Source organism: Rhizopus microsporus, assembly GCF_002708625.1.
Source record: "Rhizopus microsporus ATCC 52813 unplaced genomic scaffold scaffold_10, whole genome shotgun sequence".
NCBI classification, from domain to species: Eukaryota; Fungi; Mucoromycota; class Mucoromycetes; order Mucorales; family Rhizopodaceae; genus Rhizopus; species Rhizopus microsporus.
In genome coordinates, this window is record NW_019671925.1 from 451,845 (window position 1) to 474,008 (window position 22,164).

Consider the following 22,164-nt stretch of genomic DNA (forward strand, 5'->3'; position numbering starts at 1 on the left):
GAAAGGAAAACGAGCTGCACCTACTAGACGTACTACTGAAGAAATCAAACGAAAATGCAAACAACCTAAAGGGAGAGCTGAATTTGTTTACGTTGACGAGTATTTAACGAACCAGATCTGTAACAAGTGTAAAATGAAAGAAATGAATACATTCTATTCTCAAGTGTGAATCTTGTGATATGACACGGAATCACGATGTTTACAAATCAAAACATGATAATGAAAGCCCTCTCCCCTTCAAAAGACTCGCAAAAGACTAATGGTGGTCTTGGATTTAGTGCGCTGTCTATAACGGCAGAGCATTCCTTAACGCCTCAGTAAGTATAAAATGAATAATACGTTGTTTTTTATTCATTAGTCTTCTAGTTAGTACATAATTACTACATGTGCTCATACAAATTAAAGCTTTTGGACAGCAATAGAGTTGTAAAAGCATCTGCTCTCTTTTGTTTTTATATGGTGCTCAAATTCTTTTGAGAAGCTGTCATATTCTTCGTCGGTTTTTAGTCCCAACTTTAAGGCCAATACAGGTCGCATACTTTTTAATACTTGCAATGAGTCCCAAATAAACAACTTTGCTGTATTTGTGCCTGTGCCTATACTAGTTTAGCTGTTGTTCCCTCTGACCTTGCTCCAATACTTACTCATATCGCAGGATCTATCATCAGACTGTATAATCTTTATATTGCTGTACTTTGAGAGCATCTTTTCGAATTCAGTCCCAATACTAGGGTTTTGTCCTTTTGATGTGCATATATTTCTAACTAGTATAAAGAAACTGTTCATTTACCTGGCGTGGAATATTATGCATTGTAACCTACCGGCCAATCCAACTTTATAGAGCGCACCAGAGGGATCATCCTCTTGCTAGAAAACGACTCACAGTTAATTGTACATATGTATAATATCAGCTTAAGAACAACTACCTGTTGTCTGAGATCCATTTCTAGTAGCTGTATCATTCCTCCTGGTTTAGTCACTCGTATCAATTCACTAATGGCTGTTGGCCATTCTTCTTCGCGAAGTGCAAGGACCAAGAGTCTCATATGAACAAAATCAAAGGTATTGTCTTCATACGGGAGTCCCTTGACCACATTTCCACAGGTAAAAATGAACTTTTCTATATTCACTTTCTTATATCTTGTATCAGAAATGTCACAGCCATGGTAGGTGCAATTAGGATAGTCGCGCATCATATCCTATCCAGTAAAAGAGTAATAAGCAGGATATTTTCATACAGTAACATGTACAGTTCAATCTATCTCTTACCATAATCCATGCGCCAGAACCGCATCCCATGTCAAGAATGGTAATCCCCTTTTCAAAGTCTAAGGTATTTATTACACCAGATAGCACATTTCTATAGAAAAAAAAAGTATCAATAACTTTAGTTCACGTACAGCAAAGACACTACCCTCCATATAAATCCTTGATAGCAAAATGTTGCTATGTAAAATGATTAGCAAACCATGTATGTACTATAGTATCTTCTTATACCCCTGTAAGCCTCATTTGCTCTTCATCATCTTTTGGTAACCAATAGGTGGATGATTCCTCGTTATGGAATTCTCGACTTAAACCGAGAGCCGTGAGGTTTGTAGCAGTAATGGTATCAGTCACAAGTGCTCCTTCTTGGTGTGTATTCATCGTTTCGCTTGATATATCGCCTTGGTCTGTAGTATTTACCCTACGTACCCTCTTAGTCATCCGTGAAGCGGAAAATCGGTTACCCATTGTTTGTCGAGTGAAAATAGAAAAAAAGAAAAAAGCTTACCGAACAAGTCTCCTGTTTCTTGGTAATCCAAAAGTGTTTAACAAGAATAAAAAAGTTCCCAGTTCTTGTATGCCTTTTCAATAAGTTCAAGTGTTACTGGTACGTGTTACAAAGTACGATAATAGAATCACAGCTTTTGTGCTGGCGATGCTGGTAAACAACAACATATTTAAGTACAGAGAGGAATGAAATGAAATATTATCTTACCTGAGACAGCTGTAGCCGAACACATTTAACAAGGACCTTTTATGGATCAGGTAAGTGTAAGATATTTAATAATGCTGCAATTGCTATATACAATCTTAGTTCTTTTTTTTTTTTTATATGAAAATCATAAGAAAGTACACTATAGAACGAAGGCTCTTTGCTGAAAACAATTAAGACAGAAAATAGAAAAAGACCGTGTTTAAATTGATTACATGAATCAAAAAGCGAGGCTTAGTATACCTAAACCTTCCTTTTTGGTAAGCTTAAAATGCTTATTCTATACTTGCCTTTTGAAATTGCTATTTAGTGGTCTATTATGGTCAAATCAAAACTTAAAGCGTCATTGGGTCGAGGGCAGCAAGGACTATGCTAGATCAACAATAATGCATTAGCGAAAGAAAAAAAATTGACCAATGAAATGTCGTTGATGAAGCAAAAGCAATCGGTCATTCAATTTATCGTTGTTCGTCTAAATGCCTGCAAAGAAGAACGAGAGTGACAGAACGTGAGGTTTTTAGGGGGGGAATCCAGATAAGCTTTTTCTTCTTCTTTTCTTTTTTTCTATATATAATGGATTCTTTATTCATCAAACTATCACATTTGCTAGGTGGGCATGTAGCTCCTGATCACTTAAAGCTGGCATTTTCCATCTTATCCACCTATCCTTCCGCTATCTTATTTAAACATATTTCTTCTACAAGCATCAAGCATGTATTTTCCATAATATATACCACATTCATTATGCTATCTGTGCTTCAACTTTACGATGGTTATATCCATGCCTTTACCATTTCTTTGTTCTCCTATTTCTTTATGAAGTACACAAATTCTGCATGGACAAACTTTATCGTTGTCATGGCAAGCATGTGTGTTTGGTAAGTAGTATCATATATGTATCCATGACAACATTTTCTAACTTCTCTTAGTCACATTGGCCGTATTCTCAAGGGATTTGAAGGTGATACCGACTTGGATTATTCAGGGGCAATGATGATCCTCACGATTAAGCTGTCTTCGTTTGGCTTCAATATATTGGACGGCCGCTTAGCTGAATCTAAAAATCTGTCTGTTCATAACCAGCAAATGAAAATTTCGTCCTATCCCTCGTTCATTCAATACTTTGGTTGGGTCTTTTTCTTTCCTGGCTTCTTGGCTGGACCGACATGTGAATACATGGATTATATACGGTTCATTGAGACCAAGATTCAAACATCTACTTGGAAACCTGCTCTTATGAGACTGAGCAAAAGTTTTGCATTTATCGCGGCACTGGTCTATCTTGGACCTACTTACAACTTCTTTCAAGCTCTCCAGCCAGCATGGTCGCACAAATCATTTTGGAGCAAGTAAGTGACCTACAGATGACAATCGTGATAATGCGGCTGACCCTTGCGTGTGCACACAAATAGAATCTTTTTTATTCAACTATCTGCCTTTCTGACAAGATGTAAATATTATACTGTGTGGTATCTATCAGAAGGCGCCAGTATCTTGGCTGGAATGGGCTTCAATGGGTATGATCAGGATGGCCATCCCAAGTGGAATCGATTGACCAATGTCAATGTTGTCTATTGTGAGTTTGCGCAGTCTTATAAGCAGCTATCAGAAAATTGGAATATCGGCGCTAATCACTGGTTAAGACACTATGTTTATTTGCGGTCAGCTCATTTTGGAGCTACAACAAGCACACTCTTGACTTATGTTGTTTCTGCCATGTGGCACGGATTTCATCCAGGCTTCTACAGTAAGTATTAAGAAATGAATGTTTAGATATATATAAAAAAAGACGACTAACTTGTTTTTATTGTTTTCTAGTTTTTTTCATGACACTTTCTGTTCTTCAATTGATCGCTAGACAGGTACGTAGAACCGTCAGACCCTTTTTTCTTAACGTCGATGGAACACCCAAAGGATACTGGAAAACATTCTATGATGTCTGTACATGGGCCGCTTCCTTTGGATTGCTCAACATGCTCGTTCCTTGTTTTGATTTGTTATATGTGTCACGTATTCTACATATCTGGCGTCAGATTTATTACTGTCACTTTATTGTGATTGCCATAGGCACTGGATTTTTCTATGCACTCAAGCCGAGTCTCAGACAGATACAAAAGAAGCGAGTTGAAAAACATCTTGAACAGCAAAAGGATGGAAAGAAAATAAACTAGTTTTTTGTTTTAATCATGATCAAGGCCAGAAATGTTAGTATCACTGTAAGGCAAACAATCATTATCATCAGGGGTATCTTTATCGCGTATTGCCAGTCTAGAAAGTAATTATGTAAAGGGTGTCCCTTATCCACAAAAGGCTATATACTCTTAATAAATCAACTATGGCTATATTATTTTATATTACCATCACTAAAACCCATATTGTATAATATATAAATAATGCGAATAGAGAACAAAAAGATATGGCACCTATTGTTTTATCTTTGGCCTGAATACAAAAGCGTGCATTAGCTCATCAAAGTTCACTTGTTATTTTTAATACTTGCCATTTCGCTAAAAAGAAAAAGTGGAATATTTAGTCACGACATCTTTTTCTTTTCTCCCCTTTAATATAAATATTATTATTATTATTCTAGATGACAAGAGCAACTGAAGCATTTACAACTGCAGCTATTGTAACTGCTATTTATCTAGTTTTATTTTTTGGTGTCATTCCTTTACCTGAAACCATTCAATATAAAATAATCCCTGTGGTAAGAGGAAAAAAAAAATCATTAGCGCGTTCAAATTAATGACTTATTTATAAGCTTCCATGGTGGGCACTCATGACTTTTGGCTGCTATTGTCTCAACAATATTGGATATGCCTTATATACCTTCCGTGATTGTCCTGAAGCTTATCATGAACTAATGAGTGTAAGTCATGAATCAATGATTACACGACACATGCTTAATTTCTAAATGCAGGAAATTCAACAAGCAAAATCTGATTTGACATCCAAAGGCATTCAAATGTAAACACACCCTTACAAACACTTTACACAAATAAATTTGCTTTTTTTTTTATTGAGCAAAGAAAGAAACTGCTTAAGCAGAAGCTTCAGCTTGAGCACGGGGAGCACGAGGGCCACGGTTGTCACGACGAGTACGACGGACATCAGTTTGGGCAGCAATGGGCTCAGTGACTTGAACACCAGGAAGGTTTTCAAAGTTGATAGCCTTCAAGAGTTCCTTGGTCTCGGGATCAACTTCGATGCTAGAAGTGTTCAAAGCAGAGGTTTCGGGAACGTAGTTGTCACGACGTTCACGTTCTTCTTCTTGCAACTTGAAGGAGATACCACGGACGGGACCACGAGAGATACGCTTCATCAAGTGGGTGGTGAAACCAGCAATCTTGTTACGAAGACGCTTGGATTGAACAATGGTGACTTCATCGAGGATTCTCTTGTTGACTTGGAAGTCGAGAGTGAGACGAGGATAGTACTTTTCAATGATGACACGAGAAGCCTTCTTGACAGTCTTGGTTCTATATTAAAAACAAATGTTAATGTTCCATTACTGATCCTCATCGAATTCCCCCTCTTCTTCTATATTCTGTATCTCCCTCAACACATCCACATTCATTCATCAATCACTGGATTGTATATTTACCTGACACGACCCTACAAATCATTCATCCGTTAGTTAATCCACTTTTTCCATGTCTTTCATATAACTACTTACCATAGTGAATTAAATCTAAAAAAAGAGAAGGATTCAGTTTATCGAGAATCCTGATGCCTTGTATACTCTTCCCACCTCACACCCACTCTGCTTGTTTTTTTCAGACGGTCATTCAAAAAAAATGCGGACCGGATATTTCGTTCCGGAACAAAGAGAGACAGAAGCGAGTTTAGAAAACAAAAAACCAACACCCGACAATGACACCAACGCCGTTTTTCCTAACTATGGGGAAAGGCCACTACAGTATATTAGACAAATGAACAAGACTTTATTAGTAACATCTTTCATTAGCAAATAGAGAAAAAGAGTATTACGTCTACAAAAAAAAAGACAGTTCATTATTTAAAAATCCTGCAGTGTCTAATTTTAGTTTTAAAAATCATATTCTCTCTCCTTGTTTTTATTTTCATTTTCCTTTTCCGCTTAAATGGAAGAACCACTATTGAACGAACTACCCCGTGTCCCTGACTTTCGAAGTTTGGGTAAACACCAAGAAGGCTTCGCTACCGAGATTGGCTCAAGCGATGCCGACAGAATTAAGCAAGCGATCGAGGCAGCTCAAACGAAACCTGTTGAAAGCGTCGAAGCAAAGACTCGACCTATTGTTCACACTGTCGCAGGATACACGCTATCAAAGCCGCTTTCGGACACATCCCACATAGGCTGGACCTCTTTTTCATCCCTGCCTAACCCAGGCGGCACACTCAAAGTAGCAGCAACCGAAAAGAGAGACAAAGAGCAGAAAGAACTGTGGTCAGACGACGTGATTATCTACGTGGTTGGCATAGGGTTTTATATCATGGTTCAGCTAGGAGCATCGGGTATAATCACATTCATGATAGGGTTGTTGTTTATAGGTAGCAAAGAGCACACACAAAAAACATATGCATAATGTCAGCACCTTATTCATATTAAAAGAAACTTTATAGTCTCCTACTATCAAATCTATCAGGAACGGTTCAGACAGCGCGCCAAAGATGATATTCAGCGCGAAATAAATCAATTGTCACTTGAAATGATCGAGGGAGCCGAATGGCTTAACCGGTTTCTACAAAAGCTTTGGCTCATCTTTGAGCCTGTTCTGAGCACGTATGTGATTGAAAATCTGGATACCTATCTTGTCGATTACCTTCCCAACTTTTTGGATTCGGTTCGTCTGAGCACATTCACACTGGGTTCAAAGCCATTCGTCATTGAAAAAGTGCATACATTTATGAACACAGGGCCAGACACGGTGGTAAGTTGTTTTATTCAGCTTGTTTCAATAACTGATGAGGCCTTTTAGTGTATGGACTGGACCGTATCATTTCAGCCAGACAGTACGGTTGGTATGACCAAAGAAGAATTGGAGCAAAAAGTGAACCCAAAGATTGTACTGCACATTCGTCTGGGTAAGGGGTTCATGGGTACAGCGTTTCCTGTTTTGGTCGAAAACATGAGTTTTCGAGGACGCATGCGAATAAAGCTACAGTTGATGAGTAAAGCGCCTCATGTGAAGATTGCTCAGTTTTGCTTTATGGAAAAACCTGTATTTGATTATGTGCTCAAGCCAATTGGTGGGGAGACATTTGGATTTGATGTGAACAATGTGAGTTTAAAAAATATGCTTCCAAGCGACAAACTTAATATTTGCCTTAGATTCCTGGCCTACAGAGCTTTGTTCGGGATCAGGCGCATGCTATATTAGGGCCTATGCTTTATTATCCTAATGTATTTGAATTTGATGCTGAGAAATTCTTCTCAGGAGAACTGGATATTAGTAAGAGATAAAGAGAGACAGAGATACCCCTCTGGCTTACTGATGACACTGTCTATAGGTAGAGCCAATGGCGTATTAGCTATCACGGTTCACTCATGCTCCAAGATTGCCACAAATGACGCAAGTATCAATCCATTCGTTCGATTTTACTTGGATGACGCTCAACAGGAACTAGAAAAGACATCAATCTGTGAAGACACGCGATATCCTCACTGGAATGAAACCAAATTCTTGTTACTTCATGATCTAAAGTCAATTTTGACAATGGAACTTCGTACGACCAACAACATCAAGAAGGCAGGAAAGCGACTAGCAAGAGCTTATTTTGATTTAAAAGAAGTGGAAAGGGCACCAGAATTAGAATTGAATGGCCTGTGCGTATTATTTAAATGAGTCAACGAAATATTAATATTGCTTCATAGAGAAATACCTATGCTTCGTCACGGCAAGTTTGTTGCGAATCTCAAGGCTGACGTAAAATATTTTTCTGTGTCTAAACCTATAGAAAATGCAGATGGAGCGTTGATTGAGCCAGAGCCTTCGAGTAAGTCTAAGAAAAAGCGATAGCCAAATCGAAAACTATAACTTTCTAGATTCTGGAATACTTCGTGTTACGGTTCACGAATGCAGAAATTTAGGATCAACAAACAAAATGAACCCTTATGCGGCGATCAAAATAAATGGAGTTGACCGATTCCAAACACCTACGTTCAAGCATACTACGAATCCCAAGTTTGAAAGATCGTTTGAAATCCTTGTGCTGGATAAGACAGAGGTACATATCAATGTCGGTTTAATTGATAATTTGAATCAAGTTTTGCTTGGTCAATGGTCGGCTTATTTGATGGATATATTCAAACAGCAAGACGAAAGAGAATATTGGTGGAATTTGGTTCGAGATACTAAGGAAATCAAGGCAAGGTTACGATTAAGCGTTCAGTGGAGACCTGTTGTCATGACTGGGCTGTCAAAGATGGGAGGCGCGTCCGGTTTTTACAGTAAGTTAAATATGGTTTTACATGTATACCTATAGATTCACAATATTTCCATGATAGCATCACCTGTTGGTGTCATCAGACTGTCACTTTGGTCCGCTACCTATGGAGACAACTTGAAACGTGATCCTTACGTCCGTATCAAATCTGGATCTCAGGTGCGAGCAAGAACAGAGACCCTTGATCGCACAGTATCTCCTGAATGGGGAGAATTCCACTACATACCTATCCATTCTATACGAGAAGACCTAGTATTGGAATTGATGGAATCTACTGACACTAAGGATAAAACTTTGGGATCAACCTTACTTCAGCTAAAGGAACTGATACAGCAACAAAAAGGAGATATAATTGGGTATGAATCACTTGTAGAAAAGCTAGAAAAAGATGCACCTCTGAATGACCAAAAGAACGCAAAGTTACGTTACTCAGCCGAGTTTTATCCAACATTGAACCCAGCAATTCACAAGGGCACAAGGTATACTCCAGATGATATCGTCGATTTGGTATCCTACAGCACAGGTGTCCTTACGGTAAAAATACACGAACTAAAGCTTAATAAGCCATTCGAAGTATACTGTCAGCTCTTGGTCGATTCGCTATTGCCTCAGTACAAAACATCCATTCGAAAAGGGAAAGTTTTGACCTTTGGGGAGACGTCAGATGCATTTATCAAGGATGTAGGGTTCTCTAGAATAGCTGTAGAAGTAAAACCCAGTGATAAGACAGAAAGTGATGAAAGCAAGATTGGCTATTGGTACGAGAGCAGTGAGCGTATTGTTCGCAGCATTCAGAAAAGAATTCGAAATGGACAAAGCTTTGAAGAGGATGAAGGCGTTTGGTACGACCTGATAGGAGGAGCAGGACAGATCCGCCTTAGCTTTGATTATACGCCTTTGTTGAACTATAGGATGAATCCAGATGAGAGTTTAGAAAGTAAGTAGAAAAGCATAAAAGAGCGCGTGTAATGTATAAACGTATTTTTTGCGCACATAGATCAAGGCAATCTGACTGTTACACTGATAAGTGCAAAAAATCTCAAGGCAGCTGATAAATCGGGTACAAGTGATCCTTATGTAAAGTTTACTGTCAATGGAGAAGTAGTGCATAAGAGTGCCACTATCAAGAAAACAATCAATCCGATTTGGAAAGGAGAAACGTTCCAGGTACCGATAGTGTCTCGAGTGACTGCAAGCTTTAGAATTGAAGTATTTGATTGGAATCAAATGTCTGGAGATGTTCCATTGGGTAATAGACGCATAAAAAAAATAGAGATCTTAAGGATTTCATGTAGGATCTGGTGGCATTTCATTAAGAGGGGATAGGGTCGAAAGCTTCTTTGCCCGTGAATGGGACATACCACTGGATGGTGTTGAAGGAGTGGATCGATCCTCTGTCCGCATTCGGCTCAAGTGGGAGCCACAGTTACTGGTACGCAAAAGGACACATACAACCTTCATGAAGACAGCGATACAGCGTGTGACAACCAAAATGGGAACTACTGCGTTCAATTGGAGCCAGCAACTACCAAGGAGTGTTAGCGTACCCAACAAGATAAATATGGAGATTGTTGAAGCTAGAGGACTAACAGGGGAAAAGGACGAAGATGGGACAAAATTAAACCCAGTGGTCATCATCAGCATTGATAACACGCTTGTTTTCAAAACCAGAAAGGCAAAAAAGACAGGTCAACCCGTGTGGCATGAGCATGTGTGTTTGAATCAATTGAGCGGAGAAAAGGTGTTGGAGATCAAGGTCAAAGATGTCCATACGTTTCATTCTGCAGATATTGGTACTTATAGAAGCACAATGAAGGAATTTATGTCTATATCTGCTCAGCCTGATCGGTGGTTGCCGCTCGAGCCACAAGGAGAAATTCGTGTAAAATTGGAAAATGCTTGAATGCGGTCATTTAATTTATAAGTTTGAATAAAGGCACCTTTTTTTATGTTGTAAACAATCACTTTCTTTTTCTTTATTCCTTTTTCTTTTTTTTAAAACGTTTTTTCGTCTCAACTTGTGTGAATAAAACACTGTAATTGATCATCTTGCAACGTATTATTTGTCAACTATGTGTAAGGTTATATACATAACGCTTGTCATTCGTTTCTAATCCATTCCTTAGCTCAAAGACACACTAGCAATCATAAAAGCAACAATAATAACAATGCCAGAAGTAGAACTCGAAAGACAAGAACACGAACAAGTCTTTACTCTGATGAGGACAGCAGTGTGAGCGATGGCAATTCAACAACAAGGTGCATATGTAAGCAAAGCCGTAAGTAACAGTGTATATATTTAATATGAGAAAATATTCACCTTTTGCTCGCATCATTTATAGATAGTGCTGGTCTTATGGTACAATGTGACAAATGTGAGGTATGGCAGCACTGTTCCTGTATGGGCTTGCAAGCAGAAAAGTTACCAGAACAGTATTACTGTGAACTCTGTCGACCTGATTTTCATCAACTCATAAAGAACCCGAACGGAAGGTAATATAATAGAAATCGTGTCTATATATGTGATAGATCAGATCTATTCAACATTCTTTGCTTGTTATTATTCAGACCAAAGCGACTTTATGATGCAACAGGTACGGATTCAGCACCATCCGATAATAAAATCTCCGAAACAAAAGGGCCAATCAAACGACGCCGAAAGACAAATACCAGAAGTAGTAATAATAATAACCATCAGAGACCACATACGAGACAAAGCCCATTAATTGAAGTAGAACAGGAAGAACAGCCACTGAAGAAGCAACGTCAATCGAATGATAAAGCTGAAAAGAAATGCACCAAGAAATCACCAAAAGCCACTATACCCATTGAAGAAAAGCCAGTTGTGAAAATTAATACTACGACATCAGCAACAGCAACAGCAACTTTAAATGTCACGCCTTACTGGAACCACACGGATGGTAAGCCTAACGAGGAACCACCTATATCTGCCAAAGTGAAATACCCAAATTCCAAAATGACAATTACGGACATGAACAAGAGAACGCAGCAGATCATGGAGTATCTGATGAAATTAAAGAATGAGCAACCGCTTATTCAAACACCCGGTAGATCAAGATCCTATTCCACGTGCTCCTCCCTTAGCAGTGTCTCGACCCCAACAGACGGTGCTCCTTTGACACCTACACTTTCTGGAAAAGACGATGAAGAAGAATCAATAGAATTGATTGAAAAAATAAGTAAAGATATCATAGAGTTTCAACAAAGATTTGGAATTGTAAACCAACTGTAAATATGCACACACGTCTTGTCTTTCTCCCTTTTTCTAGACACAGACATACATCATCTCCCTATATATGCTACTTGGTTCCATAGTGATATAAATAGAAAACCATTCTAAATAAAAATAAACAAGTAAAACTGCTTAATTTTTTTAGGCAAATATTTATTTTTATTGTTAAAGTTTTTATTGATTGGATTTCGGAACTATAATTATCTTTTTAGTTCTATTTAAAGCAGAATTATGATATCACATTGTAAAACAATGGATCCGATAAAAAATCAGCGGTGTTGATCCACACTCACACATAATGAATCAAAATTCATTGTCATGGCGATTGTTTCTATGATAATCATAAACAAGAAGTAAAAAAGGGGAAAAATAAGGGGGGAAAGGCGGAAGTGAGCTAAAAAGGGAAGAAAATAGTAAGTAACAATGAAATATATATTAAGGGCTAATGTTTTGGGTCCATCTTTAGGTAGGTGTGCATATTATGAGAAATCTTTTTTTCTTTTAGTTTCTTTATATTTAATTTTCAGCTCCTAATTAAACTATTTTTTCTTTGGTGTGGATCCTTTGAAAGTTTATAAAAAGGGCCCTCGTTCATTTCCTTTTTGCTTTTTTCTTCTTCTCTTTCTGATTTAATTTCCTAGCTTTTTTTCTCTTGTATTCGTTGTGACTATAGAATGTGGAAATATCAAGCCTTACTTCTTTCATTGACAAGTACGATGGTTCTTGGAGCCGTCGATCTCTCTTCTTTTCCAACAAAGACAGATCCAACTAATGTGAATATCCCTAAAATCCCACAAACAACATCTTATGATGTGGCAACCGAGTGTACTTACTATCAATCAAACTTTACTTATCAAAAAGACCAATGGCCCACCATCTGGGATATTGCTACTAGCAACGGCATGAATACCTCGGCTGAATTTACTCAACTTTATAACTCCATTGACTGGTCAAAAGCTCCTAACATCCCAGTTAGAACATTAAGTCCTCAAGGTGGCTTGAATTTGGCTGGTTATGATACCGCAAACGATCCGGCCTGTTGGTGGTCTGCTACACAATGTACTAAGCCCAAGCAGGAAGGTATTAATGCTGATATCGTCAACTGCCCAGAACCAGAAACTTGGGGTCTTGTAAGTTATCTCCCTAAATATAATATCCTCCCTTTTTAGAAAAATGTTCCCTAACGACGACACATCTAGACATTTGATGATGGACCCAACTGTTCACACAACGCCTTTTATGACTATCTTGCTCAGAATAGCCAAAGGGCCTCCATGTTCTACATTGGCTCCAATGTGTTGAACTGGCCATACGGCGCTCTTCGTGGCTTAAAGGATAACCACCACCTTTGTGGTCATACATGGTCTCATAAGATGATGACTACATTAACAAACCAAGAAGTACTCGCTGAGCTCTATTATACTGCCAAAGCCATCAAGTATGTTACAGGTGTTACCCCTCTCTATTGGCGTCCTGTAAGTTAATAGTCCAAGATGGATTGAATTATATTTACTAAAAATAGCACTATATATAGGCTTTGGGAGATCTGGATGACCGTGTCCGCTGGATTGCTACACAATTGAATATGACAGCTGTTCTTTGGAACCTTGATACATTTGACTGGGCTGCTGGTACAACACCTGGTGTAACTGCCGACACCGTCAATCAAAAATATCTCAACTATATTCAGATGGGTACCAATGGCACATTTGCAACTCACGGAAACATTGTTCTCTCTCATGAAATCAACAATATGACCATGGACTTCTTTGTTAAGCATTATCCTGATATCAAGAAAGCTTATAAGCATATCACTGATGTTGCTACTTGTATGAACATTTCCAACCCTTATCTTGAAAAAGTCATTACTTTCCCCAGTTTCGATGCAAGCGTAACAAAGAATGCCACACCTGCAACTGGCTCAGGTGTTGTTCCTGGCGCCTCAGGTACTCCTAGTAGTGCGACAATTCAAGCTGTTATTCCTGAATTTAAGGCATCTTTCCTTATTGCTTCTCTCTTTGCAGCCCTTTTGGTTGCCTTTTAAATATAAAGGACACACATAAAGAAGTTATGATAATAATAAAGAGTTCTTTTTTCTATTTCGTTGTTTCTCCATTTCTTTTCCGAAGCCCGTGTTTGTGACTATTTGTTACACTTGCATCTTTTTCTCTTAGCCTTTCTTTTTTTTTTTTTTTTTTTTTTTTTTTTTTTTTCCTAATGTTGAGACATTGCCTGAAGCGTACATTTACAACAACAAAAAGTATGTCATCAAACAAGCCAAAAATAGCACTAACCTTATTATTATAAGCCCCCGTCGATGAGCATTGTTTGGTAATAGTCCTTTTTTAGTTAGTTCTCCCTTTTTTAAAAGCGTATGGGAGTATTCATTTTTATGTAGCCTTTGAAGCCAACATGGTCCATAAAAGCACTCATGGAGCCAATAGGAGAACCTATATCTGATAAACAATTCAAACATTTACTTAGTCTTGCACGTTTAAATATACCAAGAGAACAACAGGGACAACTAAAGTCAGACATTGATAAACTCACACAGTTTACTGAACATATCAAACTACATGACTTTAAAGATGTTGAGCCACTAACACACATTTGGAAAGAGGATACGAGTCTGCTGGCTCGAAATGATGATATAATAGAACAGGATGCGGTCAAAGGACGAGAACTGCTTACAAAAGCAAAAAAGAAAAGCGGTCATTTTTATGTCGTAAAAGGATCAATACCAAATTCAGAATAAACAATATGTATAGAGTCTACTTGTTTTCAACAGCAACAGGAGCTCCTGCATTTCTCTTTTCGTCCAAATCTCTCTTTGTCTGTTCTTCAATCTTTCTAATATCTTCAATTGTCAAGCCATACCACTTGTCTGTCCAACAGAATAGTTGTCTATAAGTGTATATATCAATAAACATATTATCATGCTTATCATGTATATATAAATGTACCTGTGGAAAGTGGTGAATAAGTTTTGAATAGAGCTTGCAATGAACTTTTCTACGGTTCCTTGTAACCCAAACCATTTGAATTTGATGTAGACAAGCTTATAGCAAGTCATAACTGGTTCACACTTTTGTTTCCATAAAGGATCTGTTAGTGGACCACGACCGGTCTTTTCGGATTTAAAGGTCTTTGGGTCTTCATCAGGCTTATAATCTTTCTTCTCAATAGGATCATTTGCAACGTCAATTATGATCACATTACGCTTCTTGAGATCCTCATCAGAAATCTTGAGCGCATTTTCTATTTCACCACGAGATCCATCAACATGTAAGGTTTCATAAACAATTGAAAAGTTATCTCCCATATAACCATTCTATCATATAATTAGTATATCCGTATACCTCTTGTTCTTTCTGTTACGAAATTACCGTTAGAACTATATAAATCTGTTAGTTCATATTCTCCTTTATATCCTCCTTTCTTTCTCTCTCTCTTTCTCTCTTTTCCGTCTTTATCTCTTTTCTTTTAAATTCCGCGGTTTCCCCCTCCCTTAATAAATTACGTCAAAATTATTAAGGCTTGCCAAGGTAGACACAAAGAGAGAGAGAGAGAGAGAGTTCTCCTTTAATTATCCCCCTCCTCCTTTTTTTCATTATAGTGGTAGTCTATTTACCTGTTTTACAATAAGGATAAGCATTCCATGCCTAAGATTATACAAATGAGATAAATGATGAATAAATCTATTTTTTTTTTTACTTCTTCATGAAGTTCAAGTGAACCAGCTGGAGCAAGAGCACGTATAAAGGAAGGTACACGAGATTCTAAGCGGTAAATTTTATAGGTATATTGACCCTTTTCACCAGGTTTTTCATAAGGTTCGTTCTTGAGCACCTCTACACCTTCACCTCCTCCAGTTGAATTCTTTGATGCCATCGCAGTGGCATATAATTGAGCTTGATGAAACCAAGTAAGTAAAAGTTCCCTCCATCTTTATAGTTGCTCTTTACCAACTTGATATTCCTTTTCAGTACAGTTGTTAATAACACGATATTCGTTAATAATCATTTTAAGTGTAAAAGAAGAAAAAAAAAGAAAAAAAAAAAAGGAAGACAAAATGATATAAATATCACTGCTGAGATGCAATAGTTCCAAAGCGCGTAATTATTGCAATATGAATTATTTTAAGAAGTTACTCAACACTCTTTTTTTTTTCTCTTTATGCCAGACTCTTGTATTCAAACTGAATGAGTGCCTTGTATTAACATTCATATTATAAGCGTAAAAAGGACAAGTAGAGCAATAAGAATGATACAACAAAAGGGTATGTGTTTAATATTTATTCACTTGTATCCTCTTTCTCTTTAACATCATTACTTTCTTCTTCTATATCATCTTGTTTACTTTCTTCTTCTAATTCATACAACTCATCTACTCTGCTTTCTTCTTCTTCTTCTTCTTCTAATTCGTTCACTTTATTTTCTTCATTTAATTCTTCTAATTCATCCACTTTACTTTCTTCATTGTCCATCTTGAGCCTCTTCTCATCTTGCTCTTTCTCATGATCTACTTCCTCATGTGATCGTTTTAATGGTCGAATCAACACACGCTTTTCTTCTAATGATAGTATCTCACTAGGCTGAGGATCATCCTTTAACCAAACATAAAACGTTGGATACTCTACTACTGTCTCCCCTCTTAATGTATCCAAAAAGGACATATCCAGTATGCCCGTCACATCCACAAACTCTCCTCTTGGTGCCTTTTCTTTCTTCAATGCGACTCTAAACTGTTCAAGACCAGCATCAATAAAATATTTTAATTCATGCCTCATGATGCTAAACGAATCCTTTCCACGAGGTGTCTCGGAAAAGAGCATGTTGTGAAAAAAGTCATGAAAAGGTCTATTTCCAGGGAATCTATGCATATAACCAAAAGTTAATAGAGCCATTAACAAGATGCCTCTTTTCTTACCCATGCTCCAAGTAATGATTCTTTTCATTATTTCTATAGAAATTCACTTCAATTGTCCAATATATCTGTCGTGATCTATATATAATGTATTTAGTTACACAACCCTCTTGTAAAGCACACTCCCTTACTTTTGATTATAGTTGCTCTGATTCTTTGTATTCCTTGTCATGCCCACAGGTAATGAAAAATATTTGATCCCCAAGTAATTGGCTTGCTTATGAAGTTGTCTGAGCTTTAGTTTCATGTTCTTTGATGTCAATTCACGCCTTGCTCTTGTTAGATTATCAGATTGCCTTGAAACGTCTTCTAGATAGGTATAATCTATATATGCACGTATTAGAAGCTAGTCAGCTATATATTATCATCATTTACCGTTCATCATTGTTGACTCGTTATATGACTTTAAAGGAACATAGGCTGTCTTGTCTCTTTCACCAGAGCATTGGGTATCAAGCTTATGTTTCTTGACACAAGGAACTGAACAAGTGTGGATCAAGCAACGTGGGCAGGTATACTTCCAATCCGCAGCATGACAGATCTCACATTCTTTTGATGTTTGACCATTGGCTGATGGATCTAACGATGAGTTCATATTTTTTATACAAATAAAGCTTTAGAAAAAAGAAAAAAAGTTTTTGATTTCCGCGCGCCTTTTCTTTTTTATCTAGTGTCAACATGAGCAATGAGGCAGGACCGTCAACCATCACAGCTCCAGAGCAAGCAGATCTTGCACCAAAAAGCCAAATATATGAAACAAACCTCATGGAAGATATCTTTGATTACTCTATAGTGACAAGTAATGATGTCAGTATGGCAAGAGATATGCTTGCGAACGAACGAAACTGGCTTACATGGCTTCGGCTTTCGTGTACACTTATCATCTTAGGTTAGGGACATTTTTTTTTCTTTTTAAACTTGTATTAATGGTTCTCTCTCTCTCCGTAGGATTTACCGTTCTCCTGAGGCTCCGACTGCCAGATCCTTCAGAAGAGACAGTCAATGATAATCCAACACGACCAATTGGATACGTGTTTATTGCTGTTGGCTTGGGATGCTTGTTTGTAGGTATTGGCAAGTACTTTAAGAATCAAAGATTGCTTCTCAAGCAAGCAACTTTTGTACAGGCGGGATGGGGGAGTTTCGTCATGGTCGGCATATTGGCTATCTTTACTTGTACCATCATGATCATTGCATCAACCTCTTGACCAACTGACTTTCAAATTGATAACTGAGAAAACTCGCATTGTATACCTCTTCTTTTTCTTTTTCTTTATTATAAAATAAAATAATGTCTTGGTGGAATTCAAGTCCTTTTGATGAAGTTGTAGGTAATAATAATAAAAGACGATATTGATATATTATATTGTAGGGTTATTAACAACTATATGTGTATATATATAGAAAAAGCTACCTCAGAGCTACTGCCAGTTGGCCAAGAAAACCTACCACTCTATTTGGAAATAAGCGACCAGATTAGAAGTAAGAAAGTGAACCCTAAAGACGCTATGCGTTCTTTAAAGAAAAGGCTGGCACACAAGAACCCAAATGTTCAGCTTGCTACGCTTTCTGTAAGTCATATTTATTTTGGATATTGTTGTGCTTATTGTTATACATCAGCTTGTGGATACATGTGTCAAGAACGGTGGTAATGCCTTTTTAAGAGAGATAGCATCAAGAGAGTTTATGGATGAACTTGTATCGATATTAAAAGCACCTGTAAGTGTGCCTTTTTAAAGATAAACAGGATGTATAACTCATAAGTGTGTGGCACACCAGACGGGCTGTAATATAGATGTAAAGAACAAGCTGTTGGAAATCATTCAAACCTGGGGTATGGCCTCAAGAAACAATCGAGATTTGGGTTATATGCATGATACCTATGCTCTCTTGAAAGCAGAAGGAACCCAATTTCCTCCTGTTCGAGAAAACTTGGATGCAATATTTTTAGAAACAGCTGCTGTAAGTAAAATAGAATGGTTTATTTGGTCAAGAAACTGACATCAACACATAACAATAGGCACCTGAATGGTCAGATTCAGATGTATGTGAAAGATGTCGTACACCATTCACACTTACGAATAGAAAGGTAAATAGAGCCTATTGAAGAATTACTTGAGCTAACAACAACTTATAGCATCACTGTCGTCGATGTGGTGGAACTTTCTGTCAGCAATGTTCTGCTAAATCATTACCTTTACCTCAACTAGGCATCAATGAGCCTGTACGTGTATGTGATGGATGCTACATCAAAGTAAAATTAGAAAAAGCTGGGTCAACGTCCAAACCAGCCGCTGTGCCAAGCACTAATGCCAAGACACCCAATATTCCACAACCACAACCAGAGAATGATTTTGATGATGATTTAAAAAAAGCGATTGAATTGTCCCTAAAGGAAGCAGAACAGCAAAAGAACAGCTATGGCCCAGGATATGTCAAATATGAGGCAAAGCAACAAGAGCCTGCCGTAGAGGATGATCCAGATTTAGCAGCTGCCATTGCTGCCTCGTTGAAAGATCTTGAAATATCAAAGCAAGAAGAAAAGGTTAGCCGAGATGATTTGACTTCGGTAGAAATGGAAAATATCTTGCTATTCTCTACATTAATGGATAGAGTGGCTGCATCAGGAGGAGATGTGTCTAGTGATCCACAGGTTAATCAGCTATATACTCAGGTCGGAACACTCCAACCAAAGCTGGTCAAGAGTTTGGATGAAACTATACGTAAACATGGTGCATTGATTGAAATACATCAAAAATTGAATATGGTTGTGAAAGCATACGATCGATTATTGGAAGAACAAATTGCTCGTCATCAACCCTATACTTTGCCAACACCCATAGACAATAACTACTATTCTCAACCTCATCTTTCCCAACAACAACAACAGTATTATCCATATGACTATTATCGCTCTTTACCACTGGCAAATGACACTACTTCATTAACAACACCAGTTTCTCATCAACCAGAGCAAAAGAGTCCTGTTGCCGATGCACCCCTTATTGACTTGTGAGAAAATTCCGTAGTCGTATATTTCTATTTGAAAGTCACATTGGCTGTTGAACCTGGGTAATAAAAAAATAGCCCTTTCTATTCTTTTTTTTAAAAATAAAAAACTCATTGAATCATGGCTGCTATTCTCGAGAAAATTGCAAAGCTTGCTATTCCTGCCGGTCTTGTTGTTGGCGGTATCCAATCGTCCATGTATGATGGTAAGATTCATTGATTGTGTCATTTCCATTTCTAAATATTATATACACAAAACAGTCCAGGGTGGTTACCGTGCTGTCATTTTCGACCGTATTCAAGGTGTCAAGCCCACCTCAGTTGGCGAAGGCACTCACTTTTTGGTTCCTTGGCTTCAACGTGCAGTCCTGTTTGATGTTCGTACCAAGCCTCGTAACATCTCTACCACCACTGGTTCTAAAGATATGCAAATGGTTTCCTTGACACTTCGTGTATTGCACCGTCCTGAACTCAAGAATTTATCGACCATTTATCAAAACTTGGGTGAAGATTATGATGAAAGAGTTTTACCATCTATTGGTAACGAAGTTTTGAAGTCTATCGTTGCGCAATTTGATGCCTCTGAATTGATTACTCAACGTGAAGTTGTTTCTGCAAAGATCCGTGAGGAGTTATATAAGCGTGCTAGAGAATTCAACATCGCCTTGGAAGATGTATCCATTGTAAGTTATGATGTTAATCATCATTCAAAATACTAATATATTGATAGACACACATGACCTTTGGTAAAGAGTTCACCAACGCCGTTGAACAAAAGCAAATTGCCCAACAGGAAGCAGAACGTGCCAAATTTGTTGTAGAACGTGCCGAACAGGAAAAACAAGCAGCTATTATTCGTGCCGAAGGTGATGCTCAAGCTGCCGAAATGATTTCTTCAGCACTTGCCAAGGCCGGTGAAGGTTTCATTGCCTTTAGAAAGATTGAAGCTTCAAAGGATATTGCACAGACATTATCACAAACCTCCAAAGTGGCTTATTTACCTAGTGGCAAGGGTGAAGGCTCTAACTTGCTTTTGAATGTTGGAAATGCTTAAATAGAAGAAACAAGAAAAGAGAAATAGGCTTTATTTGATTGTAATAGTATAATGGCTGTACAATCTTGTACATATTAAAATCCAAAAAAAGCTTTGATTGAACGGAAAAAAAAAAAAGACTAGTAGAAACAATTGCTTTTCATTTGGGGCACAAAAACGTAAAAAATATGCTTTCTGAGTATTGGACGTGTGGTTTTCATTGCACTCTTCTGCCTCTTGATGACTATTTGTTGTAATTGACAATTAGAGCATGTAACACGTCTACACGAATTAAAAAACCGAACAAAAGGACAGGACACTTTTTTTTCAATTTTATAAAGTAATTGCTTTATTCAAGTTAAACACATCACATCAGTAATTAGCTGTAATAGCAGCAGCAAGCTTGTTTCAAAGTACCACAGCAGGCGCCCCGTTTGTATTTTCCAGTAGGGCCAGAACATCGTTTGCATCTGTCATTACACAACTCTCCACCTCCGAAACCGTGACATGAGCCTTCAGCACCACATGCAGCATTCACTTGTTGAGTAGCAATTAAGAGCAAAGTAAATAGGCAAAGAACGTAGATCAGCTTCATTTGAGAGAAAGAACTAACATCTTGCAAAATCTTGAGCTTCCTTATTTATGTAAATAGCAAGGTACCACATTCACCGCTCAAGTGTATAACGTTACTAAAAAAAGGGAGACAAGCGAGAATAAGAGAAAGGAAAGAAGGGTGAGCTAAAATGACGTCTGTTGACGAAGTAACACCATAGTAACCATGAGGCTGGACCGTGTTCTTCCTTCCCCTCCCCCCTGTACCCCAAAGAAATAGTTTAGTGATCCGTGTGTATATTTACATAACAAAAAAAAACGCTATAGACTTTTGAATACAAGGACAGTACTTTTCTTAAGCAATAAACAAAATACCTCCTAGAAGCTTGGAAGACCCATAATTGCTATTAATCACTTCATTAATTAAAATGCCCTTGCAGGTGCTCACTATTTCGCCTATTAGGACGGCGTGCCTGTCATATGACCTTTTGTATGTTTGTACAATCATCTCTGCATTACTTCTAGAAGCCAACAAACAGATCAATTAAAAAAATGCAACACAGCCTTTCTAGAATATTATGCAGTTGCGGAGCACGTACATATACATATACACATGCACAAACTTATTTTTAGCTCGAACTTTGCACTACAGCTACATTCTAGTCAGTTCATCAAAAACTAATTTAAAACACAACTATATACTGTAGTTTTCTTCGATGAATCACATAATAAAAGCAAGATCATCTAAGAGGCTTATGCTTGACTACAATATAATACCTAGTAGTATACTCAAAACAAATCATTGCCTAAATAACTAAAGCCCCCACATTCTCGATCAACCTTTCGTGCACATTAATACAGAAGTTTGTAGGTAATCAATAAATCATTGCATGAACATATCTACTTTGTACCTGGATCATTTGTAATTGATCTACATCATGACCTGATATGCACTTTATGCGAATAGATTCGGCGACTTGTAAG

General features: G+C 37.7%; 14 protein-coding genes across 14 annotated transcripts; 9 read left to right on the forward strand and 5 right to left on the reverse strand.

Annotated features, from left to right (window-relative positions):
* Positions 1 to 399: 399 nt before the first annotated feature.
* RHIMIDRAFT_292600 (S-adenosyl-L-methionine-dependent methyltransferase) lies at positions 400 to 1,918 on the reverse strand (the record flags this gene model as incomplete). Its single annotated transcript, XM_023613908.1, has 8 exons — positions 1,775 to 1,918; positions 1,498 to 1,698; positions 1,415 to 1,446; positions 1,270 to 1,360; positions 927 to 1,199; positions 822 to 867; positions 645 to 764; positions 400 to 596 (listed from the first exon to the last, which is right to left on the reverse strand). Exons 2-8 carry the CDS (start codon positions 1,645 to 1,647, stop codon positions 400 to 402), a joined length of 909 nt encoding a protein of 302 aa, XP_023465414.1. The 5' UTR covers positions 1,648 to 1,698; positions 1,775 to 1,918.
* Positions 1,919 to 2,516: 598 nt separating this feature from the next.
* Positions 2,517 to 4,336, forward strand: RHIMIDRAFT_227535 (MBOAT-domain-containing protein). The gene is made up of 4 exons (XM_023607598.1): positions 2,517 to 2,856; positions 2,908 to 3,327; positions 3,391 to 3,725; positions 3,797 to 4,336. Exons 1-4 carry the CDS (start codon positions 2,552 to 2,554, stop codon positions 4,147 to 4,149), a joined length of 1,413 nt encoding a protein of 470 aa, XP_023465415.1. The 5' UTR covers positions 2,517 to 2,551; the 3' UTR covers positions 4,150 to 4,336.
* Positions 4,337 to 4,568: 232 nt separating this feature from the next.
* On the forward strand, positions 4,569 to 4,949 carry RHIMIDRAFT_203551 (dolichol-phosphate mannosyltransferase subunit 3; the record flags this gene model as incomplete). Its single annotated transcript, XM_023606693.1, has 3 exons — positions 4,569 to 4,685; positions 4,740 to 4,847; positions 4,899 to 4,949. 3 exons carry the CDS (start codon positions 4,569 to 4,571, stop codon positions 4,947 to 4,949), a joined length of 276 nt encoding a protein of 91 aa, XP_023465416.1.
* Positions 4,950 to 5,018: 69 nt separating this feature from the next.
* On the reverse strand, positions 5,019 to 5,657 carry RHIMIDRAFT_244183 (ribosomal protein rps17; the record flags this gene model as incomplete). The annotated part of the gene is made up of 3 exons (XM_023610034.1): positions 5,019 to 5,457; positions 5,583 to 5,593; positions 5,655 to 5,657. 3 exons carry the CDS (start codon positions 5,655 to 5,657, stop codon positions 5,019 to 5,021), a joined length of 453 nt encoding a protein of 150 aa, XP_023465417.1.
* Positions 5,655 to 10,348, forward strand: RHIMIDRAFT_313919 (uncharacterized protein). Its single transcript, XM_023614903.1, has 10 exons — positions 5,655 to 6,511; positions 6,584 to 6,891; positions 6,940 to 7,242; positions 7,293 to 7,413; positions 7,472 to 7,787; positions 7,836 to 7,957; positions 8,007 to 8,411; positions 8,469 to 9,344; positions 9,405 to 9,656; positions 9,703 to 10,348. The coding sequence occupies exons 1-10, from the start codon at positions 6,082 to 6,084 to the stop codon at positions 10,308 to 10,310; spliced, it is 3,741 nt and encodes a 1,246-aa protein (XP_023465418.1). The 5' UTR covers positions 5,655 to 6,081; the 3' UTR covers positions 10,311 to 10,348.
* On the forward strand, positions 10,328 to 11,762 carry RHIMIDRAFT_256000 (uncharacterized protein). The gene is made up of 5 exons (XM_023611202.1): positions 10,328 to 10,483; positions 10,534 to 10,686; positions 10,750 to 10,900; positions 10,976 to 11,085; positions 11,269 to 11,762. Exons 1-5 carry the CDS (start codon positions 10,480 to 10,482, stop codon positions 11,658 to 11,660), a joined length of 810 nt encoding a protein of 269 aa, XP_023465419.1. The 5' UTR covers positions 10,328 to 10,479; the 3' UTR covers positions 11,661 to 11,762.
* Positions 11,763 to 12,083: 321 nt separating this feature from the next.
* Positions 12,084 to 13,800, forward strand: RHIMIDRAFT_308710 (chitin deacetylase 1). The gene is made up of 3 exons (XM_023614579.1): positions 12,084 to 12,790; positions 12,860 to 13,135; positions 13,195 to 13,800. Exons 1-3 carry the CDS (start codon positions 12,335 to 12,337, stop codon positions 13,702 to 13,704), a joined length of 1,242 nt encoding a protein of 413 aa, XP_023465420.1. The 5' UTR covers positions 12,084 to 12,334; the 3' UTR covers positions 13,705 to 13,800.
* Positions 13,801 to 13,822: 22 nt separating this feature from the next.
* On the forward strand, positions 13,823 to 14,471 carry RHIMIDRAFT_17823 (uncharacterized protein). The gene is made up of 3 exons (XM_023605772.1): positions 13,823 to 13,920; positions 13,969 to 13,991; positions 14,059 to 14,471. Exons 1-3 carry the CDS (start codon positions 13,878 to 13,880, stop codon positions 14,413 to 14,415), a joined length of 423 nt encoding a protein of 140 aa, XP_023465421.1. The 5' UTR covers positions 13,823 to 13,877; the 3' UTR covers positions 14,416 to 14,471.
* On the reverse strand, positions 14,432 to 15,683 carry RHIMIDRAFT_238379 (uncharacterized protein; the record flags this gene model as incomplete). The annotated part of the gene is made up of 6 exons (XM_023608949.1): positions 14,432 to 14,564; positions 14,624 to 14,991; positions 15,047 to 15,054; positions 15,292 to 15,322; positions 15,375 to 15,571; positions 15,626 to 15,683. The coding sequence occupies 6 exons, from the start codon at positions 15,681 to 15,683 to the stop codon at positions 14,432 to 14,434; spliced, it is 795 nt and encodes a 264-aa protein (XP_023465422.1).
* A 146-nt stretch (positions 15,684 to 15,829) lies between these two features.
* Positions 15,830 to 17,189, reverse strand: RHIMIDRAFT_313923 (uncharacterized protein). The gene is made up of 4 exons (XM_023614904.1): positions 16,962 to 17,189; positions 16,718 to 16,910; positions 16,590 to 16,664; positions 15,830 to 16,534 (listed from the first exon to the last, which is right to left on the reverse strand). Exons 1-4 carry the CDS (start codon positions 17,179 to 17,181, stop codon positions 15,955 to 15,957), a joined length of 1,068 nt encoding a protein of 355 aa, XP_023465423.1. The 5' UTR covers positions 17,182 to 17,189; the 3' UTR covers positions 15,830 to 15,954.
* Positions 17,190 to 17,264: 75 nt separating this feature from the next.
* Positions 17,265 to 17,794, forward strand: RHIMIDRAFT_238381 (uncharacterized protein; the record flags this gene model as incomplete). Its single annotated transcript, XM_023608950.1, has 2 exons — positions 17,265 to 17,475; positions 17,535 to 17,794. 2 exons carry the CDS (start codon positions 17,265 to 17,267, stop codon positions 17,792 to 17,794), a joined length of 471 nt encoding a protein of 156 aa, XP_023465424.1.
* An 83-nt stretch (positions 17,795 to 17,877) lies between these two features.
* Positions 17,878 to 19,602, forward strand: RHIMIDRAFT_244189 (ubiquitin binding protein; the record flags this gene model as incomplete). Its single annotated transcript, XM_023610035.1, has 6 exons — positions 17,878 to 17,917; positions 17,991 to 18,157; positions 18,207 to 18,305; positions 18,366 to 18,548; positions 18,607 to 18,675; positions 18,724 to 19,602. The coding sequence occupies 6 exons, from the start codon at positions 17,878 to 17,880 to the stop codon at positions 19,600 to 19,602; spliced, it is 1,437 nt and encodes a 478-aa protein (XP_023465425.1).
* A 189-nt stretch (positions 19,603 to 19,791) lies between these two features.
* On the forward strand, positions 19,792 to 20,649 carry RHIMIDRAFT_244190 (prohibitin complex subunit; the record flags this gene model as incomplete). The annotated part of the gene is made up of 3 exons (XM_023610036.1): positions 19,792 to 19,801; positions 19,857 to 20,278; positions 20,326 to 20,649. 3 exons carry the CDS (start codon positions 19,792 to 19,794, stop codon positions 20,647 to 20,649), a joined length of 756 nt encoding a protein of 251 aa, XP_023465426.1.
* Positions 20,650 to 21,007: 358 nt separating this feature from the next.
* RHIMIDRAFT_285191 (anti-biotic-peptide 2) lies at positions 21,008 to 21,399 on the reverse strand (the record flags this gene model as incomplete). Its single annotated transcript, XM_023613249.1, has 2 exons — positions 21,008 to 21,236; positions 21,395 to 21,399. The coding sequence occupies 2 exons, from the start codon at positions 21,397 to 21,399 to the stop codon at positions 21,008 to 21,010; spliced, it is 234 nt and encodes a 77-aa protein (XP_023465427.1).
* Positions 21,400 to 22,164: the final 765 nt, after the last annotated feature.

Coding starts and splice junctions, on each gene's coding strand:
- RHIMIDRAFT_227535 (XM_023607598.1), top strand. CDS start 2,552: ATGGATTCTTTATTCATCAAACTATCACATTTGCTAGGTGGGCATGTA. Junction 3,328..3,390: donor CACAAATCATTTTGGAGCAA/GTAAGTGACCTA, acceptor GCACACAAATAG/AATCTTTTTTATTCAACTAT. Junction 3,726..3,796: donor ATTTCATCCAGGCTTCTACA/GTAAGTATTAAG, acceptor ATTGTTTTCTAG/TTTTTTTCATGACACTTTCT.
- RHIMIDRAFT_17823 (XM_023605772.1), top strand. CDS start 13,878: ATGTTGAGACATTGCCTGAAGCGTACATTTACAACAACAAAAA. Junction 13,921..13,968: donor TACATTTACAACAACAAAAA/GTATGTCATCAA, acceptor TATTATTATAAG/CCCCCGTCGATGAGCATTGT. Junction 13,992..14,058: donor CCGTCGATGAGCATTGTTTG/GTAATAGTCCTT, acceptor ATTTTTATGTAG/CCTTTGAAGCCAACATGGTC.
- RHIMIDRAFT_313919 (XM_023614903.1), top strand. CDS start 6,082: ATGGAAGAACCACTATTGAACGAACTACCCCGTGTCCCTGACTTTCGA. Junction 7,414..7,471: donor CTCAGGAGAACTGGATATTA/GTAAGAGATAAA, acceptor CACTGTCTATAG/GTAGAGCCAATGGCGTATTA. Junction 8,412..8,468: donor AGGCGCGTCCGGTTTTTACA/GTAAGTTAAATA, acceptor TTTCCATGATAG/CATCACCTGTTGGTGTCATC.
- RHIMIDRAFT_256000 (XM_023611202.1), top strand. Junction 10,687..10,749: donor GTGCATATGTAAGCAAAGCC/GTAAGTAACAGT, acceptor CATCATTTATAG/ATAGTGCTGGTCTTATGGTA. Junction 10,901..10,975: donor ATAAAGAACCCGAACGGAAG/GTAATATAATAG, acceptor GTTATTATTCAG/ACCAAAGCGACTTTATGATG.
- RHIMIDRAFT_308710 (XM_023614579.1), top strand. CDS start 12,335: ATGTGGAAATATCAAGCCTTACTTCTTTCATTGACAAGTACGATGGTT. Junction 12,791..12,859: donor AACCAGAAACTTGGGGTCTT/GTAAGTTATCTC, acceptor CGACACATCTAG/ACATTTGATGATGGACCCAA. Junction 13,136..13,194: donor CCCCTCTCTATTGGCGTCCT/GTAAGTTAATAG, acceptor CACTATATATAG/GCTTTGGGAGATCTGGATGA.
- RHIMIDRAFT_313923 (XM_023614904.1), bottom strand. CDS start 17,181: ATGAACTCATCGTTAGATCCATCAGCCAATGGTCAAACATCAAAAGAA. Junction 16,665..16,717: donor CAGAGCAACTATAATCAAAA/GTAAGGGAGTGT, acceptor CATTATATATAG/ATCACGACAGATATATTGGA. Junction 16,535..16,589: donor AATCATTACTTGGAGCATGG/GTAAGAAAAGAG, acceptor TTATATGCATAG/ATTCCCTGGAAATAGACCTT.